General features: G+C 38.7%; 1 protein-coding gene across 2 annotated transcripts in view; it reads left to right on the top strand.

Moving 5' to 3' along the window:
* Positions 1 to 13,403, top strand: part of GLRA2 (glycine receptor alpha 2) — a 126,614-nt gene that overhangs the window by 94,814 nt on the left and 18,397 nt on the right. For both annotated transcript variants that reach the window (XM_052703154.1, XM_052703153.1), the window contains exon 8: positions 4,001 to 4,150. In XM_052703154.1, the coding sequence (XP_052559114.1) occupies positions 4,001 to 4,150 (150 nt within the window). The remainder of the gene's footprint in view (positions 1 to 4,000; positions 4,151 to 13,403) is intronic.

A 13,403-nucleotide genomic window follows, 5' to 3' on the forward strand; every position in this document is an offset into this window, starting at 1 on the left:
TGACTTTAAAGTATTTAGAGCAACTGAATAATTGGAATAATTCATGTTTTTATTAGTAGGAGCCACTAAATATCCCTAACTAACCACATCTTCCTCCAAATAAATAAATAAATAAATAAATAAATAAATAAATAAATGAATAAAATAAACAGAGCAGCTATTTAAAGAAAGAAAAGGGCAAGGAAGTCTTAATATGCTTTATAAATGTGACAATGCTGAATGGCACCAATTTTCCAAACAACTGTTTCTCAAACTACTGCAAAGTAAATGGAGCCAGTGTACTATCAGGGTTACATTGAGATACAACCTTACAGAAGTGATTCAAGGTTTTTCTTACCATTGTAGTTCTGTATCAAGCAGATAGTTAAGGAAGCTGGAGATGCAGTATTGTTCAATGAGGTCCTTACTGAAGCACATGATGTTAGCTTTTTGGTTGGATATATCAAGCTAGATTGTAATCTGGGAAAAATTATAGCTGCTAACAGTGCGCTAACTCTCTTTGGACTTGCTGGAAGAACCTGTCAAAGCAATGAAAGTGCCAGTGATATCACAAAGCACTTGACTGTGCAGACCCCAGCTTCTAAGAGTGTGTCACTCAGCAGTATTTTTTAACTGAAAATTAGATGTGAAATGTTCTTTCTACAGTGCAAAGGAGAAATAAGCATCTAGGAGTGAGATACAGTGCAGAGCCTGCTGAGTAGAGTTTCCTGTGGAGATAAGTGGGAAATACTGAGAAGTTCCCAGAAAAGGGCATTTCATTCACATGTGAGAAGCTGCAGTGAGAAGCAGCAGCATCTGGTAGGCAATTGGTTATAGCATTCACCTGGAGTGTGCAGATCAAATTCACAACCTTTCGGTGCTCATATCCCAGAGGAAATTGTGCAGCCACCATGAAATTCTCTATGATAGGGCCCTCTCAGTTCCTGCATGTGTTTGGGACAGAGATAGAGGATGATTTAATGTTCCAGAGGTTAAGATTTACATCTCAGAAGAGAACGCTCTGTTTCCAGTTCCTAAACTTACGTATTTCCATGTGTTTTCATACAAAGTGTAGCAGTTTCAGCAGGGGTGACTGGTTGAAGCCCACTTCAAAGGTAAGTGGTCTGGTGGCTGTGGCCCTTTCCAGATGGGAGGAAGATAGGTGACATTCATCTAGAGCAGAGAGAGACCCAGATTTTTTACTTTGTTCATGTTCTAGATACCAAAGTGTTCATTCTAAATCTGGTCACCCACTTTAATTCTTCCCTGGAAATGTACACCAGAGGAAGACTTCCTTAATGTGAAAGATCCACAGTTTTCCAGGCACAGGAATGGCTAGAAATAAGCCTTGCTTCAGAGTGCTGCATAGACTTCTAGGCTTTTAGCAGCAGAATTTTGGACATATCAAGGACATACAAATAAAATCATAAAAAAATAATTTGAATTGAAGGAGTTAGATTTCATTTATTATAGAATTTACATATTTCCGTTTTTATAGCGTTGTTGAAAATAATTTCATTGTTTGCTTGCTTAAAGCTGTTCTCTGGTGCAGCAATGACTAAACAGTAAAACAAGCTACATACCTGCCAAGTATATCGTGATCCCAGACCAGCAGCCTGGAGTTAAAATAATCCATCTAGCTCAGCAATGTGGATGCCATTTATGGCAGTGCTGTCAGTGGCTGGAAGTCTAACTCACGGTTCCCTTTTTTATTTTGCCATCACTGCTATGAACCCACCAGGACAGGATTTGCAGTTACAAATGCTGATTCTCATGGTTTCAGCTCCCTGCATTGTGCTTTCTCTGGCATCACAGTCCAGCTGTTTATGCATGTCTATTATGTCTCCTCAAGGCATTCATAAAGGAAAACAAGCTTCCCCTTCAAGGAAGGTAACAAACATCATAAACTCAGCTGCATTTTACAGAAATTACAGTGAGTTGATTCCTACTGAGCTTCAGCCTGTGGCACAGAATGTCTTGGATATTGCAGAGTTTTCATTGGGTTTCACAGCTGCTCAGTCAAGAAGTAACTTGTAAGATTTTTCTGTGCTTGTGAGAGAAAACTGCATGCCTGCGGTGAATCTAATTGAAAGGCACAGATCCATAGTATCACCTTTGCCTGCTAAATGCTCCTCTTTATCTCAGCCTGGGCATGTGATCCTATGAACCTTGCAGTGGGCACCAACTACAGTGCAGAGATGGACTATAGTCTGGCAGCAGTGTGTGCTTCCCTAAAGCAGGGTGAATAGCATTTCTTGACTCCTATGAAATATCCTGTTCAGTGTTCAGAATCTGCAAAATGGAGCTGTGTATCTTTCCTGCAAGGTTTCGAATGTTACTTTCTCCTCTCATATTGCTTGCTGGAGCACATAGTGCAGTGTATTTCATTACGCGTTAACAAAAAGTGTTCTACAGTCTTTAAAAATACAGTGCAATTCCAGCACATGGTGATAATGAGCAAAAATCTGCAGAGATAGAGGTACTTCTCTTCATCATTAAATGGTAGCCATGAGCATGAAAGCAAGATCATTTTTAGTAGAGTGTGCAAAACATCTTACGGTGAGAGGAGAGTCTCCTCTGGTGGAGACTGTGTCTACTATATATTGGACTAGAAGATTCAGAACACACTGTTCTCTTCTGTCATGTCTGAGTCTTGTGTATGTTGACAGCATTGAACTGTTTGCTCCGCAGAGTACTACACTGACATCATATACCTATTTATTATAGTTTTTCAGAGTTTAGTGCTGTCCATCTTTCTTATCTTAATTCAGTAGTGTGATGATGACTTTTGAGATGCTTTGGGTATGTGAACCATCTTCAGAGAGCCAGCTTGTTTGATAACAGAGATCTGTGCTCTGCTGGATTAGGAAATGATGGCTAAGTTCCTGATGGAAGTATGTGATGCTTTTATTTAGACAGCTGCGTAAAGCCCCACACATCTATGCTGAGATCATGAGGTTCTAAGCTCATACATACCAACCTGAAGACAAAAAATGCTAGTAGGTGTTAGTCATCTCATCCTGAAGTACACATCTAAAACAGCTCAGATGTACTGCATCCTAGAAATGCCTACTGCTCTTCATTCCTTGATTTATTTATATCAAAGGAGTTTAGGTATCTAGCTCACATGTACTTTGCAAACACAAAAGTCAGATAATTATAATTCCACCCTGGATAGAGTACCTGATAAGCAGAAGCGATATCCTGCTGTTTCCTAATCATAAGATCTTTGCTTAAAAACTGTAAGACTACAAAGAAAGACAGAGACCAAACGTAGCTGTGGAGGCCGACATACCTTTGATATGGATAGTGTGCAGCTCATTAATTGGTTGATACTTGGCCTGCTGTGAGTAATGTGACAAAAAATCTTGTGGCGTTACAATGCTTAATACATCTGATTTTATTGTGGACAACTCAAATCAGAATTGGCTTGTACTATAACAAAGACATATAGTACTTAGATATTTCTACTCTAGATAATGCCTGTGAAGCTTTATTTTTACTTATAGAGTTATTGGATAAAGATCAAGTGATTGTGACTGAATATTTAATAGCACATATATCAATGAAGTTAGATCAATTGTTAAGATACAGTACACAGAGTTTACTTTCAGGTTATTGATAGCAAATGTAGCCAATTAATATGATGATGGATATAATATTGTTCCATGAAAGAGGAAAAAAAAAGGCAATAAATATAACTGTTCTAGGGTAGTTTTTCAATAGATCTTATATTCATATTCTTTCTGATAAACTGGGGTTTGGGGCATATAAGAGGAGCTGTGATTGTTAGACAAACTCTGATTCTCTTGTGCAAGGCAGTTGCTCGTAATTTGTGTATTGTTTGTACATGTGGCCACACATAAGGGAACAAACCAAAACGAGCAAAAGAAACCAAAACAAAAAGCCCCACATCATTAAACAATTGAATCTCATGACATGCAGAAATGTGCTTACTTTTTCACATCAGTTTATGAAGAAGTTTGGAATGCAAAATATGCTGTGTTCTACTCCTTTCTAGGTCTCCTACGTAAAAGCTATTGACATCTGGATGGCCGTGTGCCTTCTCTTTGTCTTTGCTGCATTACTGGAATATGCAGCAGTCAACTTTGTTTCACGGCAGCACAAGGAGTTTCTGAGGCTTCGAAGAAGACAAAGAAGACAAAACAAGGTATAGTTGCCCTTTACTCTAGGTGCCCAACTTTACCCTGACAGCATATTTGACATATAGGTTGATTTCTCACCTCAGTTCTTGCCCTCGATGGACAGTGTCTTTATAATGTTGATTTTTTGTGATTTATTCTTAAAGAAGATGTTGAAAATTATCTGCTGGCTTTATTTACAGTTCATAAAGACATCAATAAATGTCAATAGACTGGTCACTGATTCCAAAAATTTTATTCTCAAAATTGATGAGGCAGCTGTACCTTTACCCATACACTTATTAGCTATTTAGGCTAGACTGACCTCAGGTTTTCTTCTAATCCCCAAATACTGTTATTATATGGCGCCAACTAACAGATAAGGAACAACAGGACACAATGATACAGACAGCATACTAGCATTATTATTTCTCTGAATTCATCCAGAAATGCTAACATAAGCATATGCTTAAGACCTGTCTTTTCTAGTGTCTTTTCTTGCTAAAATTGGAGATTCTCTAACATAGTCCCCTGTAGGTGTGATGAGCAGTTCTGCCCTCACTTCTAAACCAGCACTGAGCAATGTATTTCCCTCCTGAAATCAGCAAACCTAACCACTGGGAAAAAAGAAAAGGATTAGGGCAACTTCACATGTTATTACTGGTACTAACTTCAGTTTTTTAACAAAAGAATGTTTTGTGAGGATTATGATTATATAATTTTATACCAACCGAAATGTAGAAGAGAGGCTTGTTTTTAATGTCGAAATCAGTCTGGAAATATTTTTAAGAAGTCTGTCAGTGTTTCCTGATTTCTTATTTCTTAAAAGAAAAGGCAAGAATAGACATCAAACTGAATTTTAGTCAATTTATGATGAATTCCCACAGCTATAGCATCCTTCCTGTATTTGTTTCACTGGAATTCAGTATCAGCAGAAACATTTAGGCTTGTATCTCCGCAGAAACAATTGCTAGGCAAAGTAAATATTCACTTGAGTCACATGCGAGTTTCAAGTTGCTAATAATGGTATCCTTACTTTAGCAATAACAAGAATGGCATAGGGCATTTGTGTTTTGACAGGTCTGTCTAATAATTATTCTGTAGCTAATGGAATATTTGATGGATGCTCTGGGAAGCAATCCAGTACTGTCCTCAGATTTAATGCTGTTGTCAGATGAATTGAGATTCTGATTCAGATTCTGAGAGGGAATAGAAATGCTTGCCTGTCTGTAGGCACACATGGCAGATACACTGCCACTAGAAACCTTTGTTTCCAGTAACGATGCAACAGCAGAAGATGATGTATGGAGTCTGTAATTTCAGTTTTGGGTATGATGTCTTCTTCAGAAGTGAACTAGTTGCCAAGACGCCACTACTGGTAAGTAATAGTATGGCAACAATGTCACTTGAAAATTATGAGATTTTGATTATGGTTTGGTTTTGGTTAGTCATTCACCTACCGTCAGAATGATTATTTTGGTGACTATTAAGGGCAAGATACTTGAAACTTGATCATCTGAAGAGACCACTCAAGCAAGTCAGTTGATTCTACACAAAATGGACGATTCCCTAATTAAGCACTGGATAACACTCTTTTGGTGTAAGATACACTTATCCTTTTGCACAGGGTTTCTATTATTTTTTCTGTGAATCTGGTTGCACAAATTTTGAAATAGGGAATGATGATATTGAGCACTTTTTAAAGCATTTTCTGCGTCTCTTTACTTGAGTTTGTATTTCACGATTTTCTCTGTTTTGCCTTGAAAGTGGTTCACATTGTTTTGCATGACGGTCTTCTCTAACTGAGCCAATTCTTCTCTTTGCGTGTTATGTATGTGTTGTTGTGTTGCCACTGTGCTGTTCTTATTCTTGCTGCTGCTATGTATGCTGACACTCTGGGGACAGGCACAGACTATGACTTTTGGGAATGAAAGCGTCGATTCCGTGAGGCGCATGAATGGCTTGCAAAGAAAAGAGTCATCAGCTTACGGGACAGTGAATCAGATCGGCAATTCAAGTTTGAGGGTAAAACTGTAGTAAGAAAGAGAAAGCAAGAGAGAGCTTTAGTATGTGCAATGATGTCATAAATCAGCAGAATGGATGATTTTCATGACATCGCCAGTAGCCTCTTGCACTCTCTTTTCTAAATATCCCACACAATATATGGAGTACTGTCCCCAGCATGAACAGCAATTTCATGTTGCATGTTATTGTAGCCCGTCCTTATGATTGCTTTTTTCCATGGTTGGATTGTGCTGTTTCTTCTCCAAACCTAAGGAAAGTGTATGTGTATTCTGTACCCTGGCCCTGTATATATATGGGGAGGATGGGAGTTAGGGGACCAAGTGTGGTGCAGGAGCATAGGAAGTGCTTTGACATAGAAAATACCACACTGTGTCATCTTTCAGATGACTGCATTCCAACCAAACTAGGTACATATAATGAAATGCATTTTACTGGTATGGTATTTATTTCTCAACTGTCGACCTGTGGTGTACCTTCTTGTCACGTCCTGAACATTGTCTAGTGGAGTATGAAGAAAAAAAATGTATTTCACTGTTTTTTTCCAACTTGTTTTGAGAAGAGCCATGGGGCTGAAATTCTGTACACAGTGTGATGTGTAGTAGATCTGAAGCAATATGATAGCCACTGATAGATCCAGATTATGGGTGAGTTGTGGAAGTAATAAAATCAGTGATGGAGAGAGAAACAAGCTTAGTGTTCTCCTCATTGCTTGCTACTGGTGGCAGAGAAATGAAATCCATTTGTTCAAATAAAAAAGGACTAGAATTTAAATTTTTCAGGGCCTGGTTTTCCAAAACTAAAACATCATTGCCCAAATAGCTTTTGAGCTGTAATAGGCCTCTTACTTTGATCAAGGTTTGTAAAGTTATGTGATTATAAGATGTAGATTATTTTAGTGGATTTTTTTCACTTCTAGGGGAATTACTGGCTTTCAAAATCAAAGCAAATAACACAGATCCTGTTACACTGCAAAATTATGTTAGAGGGCTTGCAACGCAATAAATCATTCACTTAAAGAGCAACAATAGCAAACAGCAGAAGAGAGTCTTCATTTCTGCATTCTTTCTACTGTAGAAATAATCACATTTACCCATAGGCAAAAATGAACATAAGCACGAAAGTTTTAGGGATAAAGCCGATATTACTATGCTGCCACTGGGAAGCTGATGTCATAACTCCAAAAAAAACAGTACAAACAAAGACTTGCTATTGTCTGTCTGATCAGTCACATAGTGCTACTAGTCCAGCTAGGTTCATTTAAAACCCAGCTACTCTCTGACTGCAGAAAACTGGTGGAAATATCACTTCTACTTCTTAATATCGTGTATTACACACACATCCAGCACTACACAAAGAGGGACTACATCTCTGTACTATTTTTGCTGCAAAATCCTGAGATCTGAAAATGGTATCTGGAGTTGATTTCCCCTAGAGAACTCCCACCACGAAAGTGATTTGCTCTAGTAAGGTGGAGATTCCTGGAGCAGTGTTGTCATAGATGAAGCTTGGTACTTTTCTGCTCAAGAGAAGGACATTTATCTGCAGAAAGGAATACATCCCGTGGTCCCACAAGACACCTCCCAAGCAGGGTTTGTGGCTCCCTGAGTTATTGCTTACTAAGCTAAGGGCTTATGGAGAATGCAAACCTAAAAGTCACAAAAAAGGTGAATGACTGGCACAGTCAAGAAGACACAGAAGAAAAGGGAGGTCGTTTAGTACTTACACTGCATTATTCAGAGCTAGTTTGAAGAAATAGACACCAAGACATGCCAGGTCAAGATTCCTGAATTAAGCAGATTGATCCTCAAAACTGTTCTCAGTATTGTAAGCCTTCATCCCTGCTTTCATTATTGTTACTGCTGTGTTGTGTTCCTCATGGTGGTGTGACCTCCTCAGCATTGTATGAAAGCACGAGAAATCTGAGACTATCAGAAGTCAGGAAGGTTAATGCTTCTCCAGGAAAGTTTAGGTTGTACTGCTGACTGTCCAAAATTTGTAATTACAGCTGAACAATTGACCCATCCCTGCGTTAGAAACAACTGAACTGTTGTCCAGTTCAGGACCTGTTGCCACTTTCCATAAGGAATGAAACTCTGTATCCTCAGCCCTTCAGCCTATCTGCATTCTCCATACTGTTTCTGCTGGAGGAAATATTCAGTGCTCATCCTAAAGATCTGTGTAGTCTTCCTGCTCACAATGAAATGCACTCAACAGTAGCCATATCTCACTGCTGAAATAAACGGTTGTTGATTTGCTGTACAATATGATATTACTTTTTGTGTAGGGAGAGTGCAGCCTGCAAAAGCCATGACTCTGGTGGAATGGAGGATGTAATACAGTTGCACTATATTAAAGTCTAAATTTGCTTAGTGCCAGATCATCTGAAGAAAAACAACTTCTTTTTAAAATATTATTTGTAATAATCACAGAAGATTTGGTTATTTTTCAAAATGATGGGTTTCTAGTGAAGCAGAGCTCTATTTACACAGCCTCTATCATCTCTTTTGGAAAACAGTAATTATTATGTTACATGATCAGTAGTCAAAATGAGTCACAGTCCATGAGTATTTATACCAGTGTCTCAAATATGATTTCCTGAATTACACTATGACCAAGAGTGGGGGTTAAGTTTGGGAATGTTAGTGTTAAAAGCAATACTTGGCAGCTTGAACAAAAAAATTGTGCAGCTGGAGGCTGTGACAGAATTTAATCTCATGTGTAGGGAACATGGAGCAATACAAATAACAGTGCTGCAACCAGGGGGGCTCAGATGCATGCAGATTAGCAGAGGGAGGCACAAATGGTGTTTTCAAATGACAGAGCTGGGACTGAGACTTAGTGATTACAATGGCAAAAGATAACTCTGCTAAGCGAAGGAGGAGGTACCTGGCCAAATGGTCAAGAGAACTGCTGATCTCTGGACAGAGCCTGCCCATGGGCAGGCAGGTAGCCACCAAAAAAATGCTGCCACATCTAGGTGATGAAATATTTCCATCTTTGAAAGGGAGAAGAAATACATATTGAACAACTGTGATTTTCAAAGGCTGTCATTTTAATCGCACTGAAATCCCACTGTCAGAAACCCAGACTATTTTTTATTTTCCAGACCTGTCAGCTAAGAAAATCACAGCCTGCCTTTGCCTTTAAAACACTTGGTACTACTGTCCCCAATGGAAATTTTTGTCCGCTAGCATCTGTGTGTACAGCACTCGGTGGGATAACGTGCAGGGTGTGCGTTATGTAAGATGCCGCATCATGTGAATAATGGAAGTGCTCAAGGAAAGCCCTTCTTGCTGAGCTATTTTTGGTGCACACAGAGCAAGCTCTAACACACAAGCTTCATTGTGAAAAATAGGAATCCAAGCCTGAATGGCTTCCACTCTCTCTGACATCTTGCTTACTTAGCAGATTAAAGAGCAGGTAGTTTTTGCTGTAGATAAACACCCTCAAGATATTGCGGTTACTTTCCTTTCTCCAGGGCAACTACACCAGCACTTTCATGTAAATGCATGGAAAAAAAATACAGCAGAAGGTAAAGAAACCAAAATGATAATTTAGCTTGAAGAAGTAGTCTGTACGACTGCACAGAACCAGTTAAATAATAGGCACAATACATTTCAACGTGTTGCTGTGTCTCCTTGCAGCTTCATCTGAATGTCCTTGTTTGCCTTTGTACTGTGAGCATGAATAGGCTAGTAATGACCCTAGTTAACATAGGTCTAAGTATCTTCATTATTTATTGAATGGAATTGCCTAGGGAGTTCAAATATTTAAACAAAAGCATCATTTTGAACTAGAAGAACACCTTGATAGAAATCTTTAGACTAGCTCTGGGCACGAGCCAAGACTCACAGTGAGTCCTAAAATGAAGAGTAATCTGTAGGGAAAGAAGGTGTTCAGCCTTGGGAATCCGCTGTGTAATCAGCAGAACAGACTAAGCTTACTGGAAATGGAGATTTTCCAGTAAAAAACAAATGCAGACAAAGAGGCAAAGTGGAATAGAGAACTAGTTTGTTTGTTTGATTGTAAGGGAATGTTTATAAGTTTGTGAAGTTTATAAGTTTGTGAAAAGTGGAATTCAAGTTTCTCTTGTGTAGGAGAAGGGAAGCTAGGAAAACTCACAAAGAACAAGTATTTGTGATTAATGGTAATATAGCTTCAGATGATATATGATGATGAACTGTGTTTTGTTGTTTGTTTTGTTTTCTTTTCACTTGAAACTAAGACATAGAGTAAAAAAAGGACAGCCATACTTTCAAGGAGAGAACTCAGAGACCCTATTAGGTCTCAGATATTGGGTGCATTAAACATTCTATAATTAAAGGCAGACTATAAGTAGTGGGCACCAGATAAGCGGAGAACCAATGGGAAGTTGGTAAGACTGCAAAATGATGAATCTTAGTATCTATTGAAATGATCAGAACGGGGCAACACAGAGTATCCTTTGGAAGAAAGGGAAAGATAATCATACTGGAGGGACCAGGTGCTGCTCCAAAAAACAGCAGCCAGGACATTATGCACCATAAAGACTCACACTGACCAGCCTGAAAATACATGATTCCTTAATATTAGGATATGAATAGGACATAAGGGTCAGAGAACTAAGTTCAAAGGAGCTGCAGAATAATAGTCTCAAGATTTCAGATTTGGAACTATGAAATAGCTGTATGCTGTGCCACCTGGGACTGATAAGACTAGAGAAGCCTGAAGGTGTACCTGATAGAGTTTTATTGTTTGCTCAGTAGTGTTACTCTTGCTTTAGAAGCTCCAAGTCCGCTCTTGTACCTACTCAGCATGCAGTGGCTGAAAAGATCAGGTTGGAACTGACAAGCCTTGGGGACTGAAGTTTGCAATTCACTGGAGTGAGTTTGTCCTGATAGTCACTCAAGAACAGCAGGAAATATGCCAGAAATGAACTCTGCAGTTTTCCAGCTCATGAAAGGTACTCCCCGGCTGGGTGCAAATGTCTCATTTTTTATTATACCTAGGGGAGAGTGCAAACCGAAAATAGGGCAGAGGAAGCTAAAAAAAGAGACAGGAATTAGTGTTCTTATTTTTGATGCTTTAAAGCAACAAGATGTGTTTTTTTCAAAAGCTATCTGACGTAAGCACAAACTTCTGTTTTCTGGATTATTATAGATACAGTGATTCTTTCATTGAGTATTTTCTGGGCTACCTTATTTCATGAAAAATTCTGTGAAAAAAATGTTGAAAAAACATTTGATGATCAAAACCGAAAAAGACTGAAGGAGTATACTTAAATTGTCCCTTCCTGAGACTCCATAGAGCAATAAAAAAACATCATAGTCCCAAGGTTTTGGTCATGAAAAGAGGTTTGCCAACAGGGGGCCAAATTTTGTCCCATGTTGGCTACTTTGTTCATCCCACACGGGTAGCTTATATTTAGTCTTTTTCTGCCCAGAATCCAGACCAAACAAGGCTCTAATCTCAGGGTTTCTCACTGAAGGTATGGTTAGTTTTCTTCCCAAGGGGAAGGTAAAGATATCAGGGAGGGGAACAACTTCTGATCCCTTGCTGATCACAATACTTTATATCAGTTCTGAATTCCATCCTAAGTTTTAAATTCAACAGAAAAGAATTTCAACATGAATAAATACAGATTAGTGTTTCTGCAAGAGAATGAAAGGGTCATACTTTTACAGCCAAACACAATATTGGCTAAGAATATCAACACTGCTGTATCAGTGTATTTCCAATCTAACTTGCAACCGTGCTTGCTCTGTGCATCTCCAGAGCATAACACACCAGTTGCATCAAATTACATGGTAAATTGGTGAGATGGGCAAGTGTTCAGTAGGATCCACGAAACGCATATTTACATTTGACCCAATTAATCCTGTTCTCCACTGGGGATAGAAGCTGCTATTTGAATGTAATTAATTGTGAAGCATTCTGTAATGATGTTGTCCAAATGACATTGTGCAAAACCAAATTGTATTAAATAGACTGTTGAAACCTCATGCTGTTTCAAGGTCTGAAAATCTTAATGGGTTCCAGTAAAATCCAGTTTTTATAGTACTTCTAGAAAAGTGGTGTTGAAGTACATTATTTATCTCTTTCTCTCTCTCACACTTTTTTTTTTTTTTTTTTTTTTTAAACTAGACTGTAATTCCTTTTTAAAGGTAATAATCATTACTTATAGCAAACTGATTGCTCAGGGACAGTTACTGGCATTTTTAGTTTGATGTAATGATCAGAGATATTAATTTCATTTGACCCACTGCTAGAGAAAAATTATATTTAGCGTAAACATGGTGATCTGTATTTGGGTACTTCTCACAAATGGCTTTTTGTTGTTGTTTGTTCTTTATCGTCTTTTCAGTAACACTAATCTCTCATCTTGCAGAAAAGAAGTAACTGTCCAACTAGGAGAGGGTGGTAGGAAATGAAACTTTCTTTGCTACTGCTCAAGGAAGGGTCTAGGAAGAGATACAGTGGAAGGCACAAATAGTCTGAGCGCTTGCTGCCTGCCCCAAATCCTCATCCATTTCAAACCAGAAGCATTTGAAAACTCCTTGCCAAGTCCTGCCAAAGATCACTAAGAATTTACCCATTCATTCTCTGCTACTGGGATGTTCTCATGACATTTCAGAGATGGCACAGCCCTTGTTCTGCCCACCCAACACTTCTTTACTTTCAAGATTAATGCCAAGAAGGACTGCTGGTGTTCTTGGTGTTCTTATTGGTAAGCTTGGTTTTCCAGTGTTTGGCTTTGTTTATCTGGCATACTGAATGCCAGAATGTTTTTAGCTCTTAGGTTAACAGATTGGAAAGGTCAGGAAAGGCTGCTGTGATTACCTAAACATGTGGACCAACAGAAGTTCAGAATTGTAGCTTTGAATTTCTGCATCAAGCCTGGAACTTTCATTTGAGGGGTTGCATAACTCTTTGAATCATTAAACTTCTATCCTATATGTATAATTTTGAAAACACATAAACACTGTGTCTGCATTTGTACGTACACACGTACAATTCACTTGCTTAAATGTAGCTATTCTGCCACTGTGCCAAGGTTTTAAATTCTCTATGATATCATCACAGAAATCCAAGGAGGCAGGAAGTCTTTGATTTCACCTCACTCTCTTCACCTTGCTGTCTGTAAAGTTTTCTGAAGTGATTCTCTCTGCTAGTCACATGGAAGTTGTCTGCCTACTACTGGCTTGTTTGTTTTCTGTTCAGCCTTCCCAGGCTGGCTGGTTACAGAGACTTGCCTTTGGGTGCTCTGTAATCTTCATC

The sequence above is a fragment of the Tympanuchus pallidicinctus genome, unplaced genomic scaffold, assembly GCF_026119805.1.
Source record: "Tympanuchus pallidicinctus isolate F22 unplaced genomic scaffold, pur_lepc_1.0 scaffold49, whole genome shotgun sequence".
Lineage (NCBI taxonomy): Eukaryota > Metazoa > Chordata > Aves > Galliformes > Phasianidae > Tympanuchus > Tympanuchus pallidicinctus.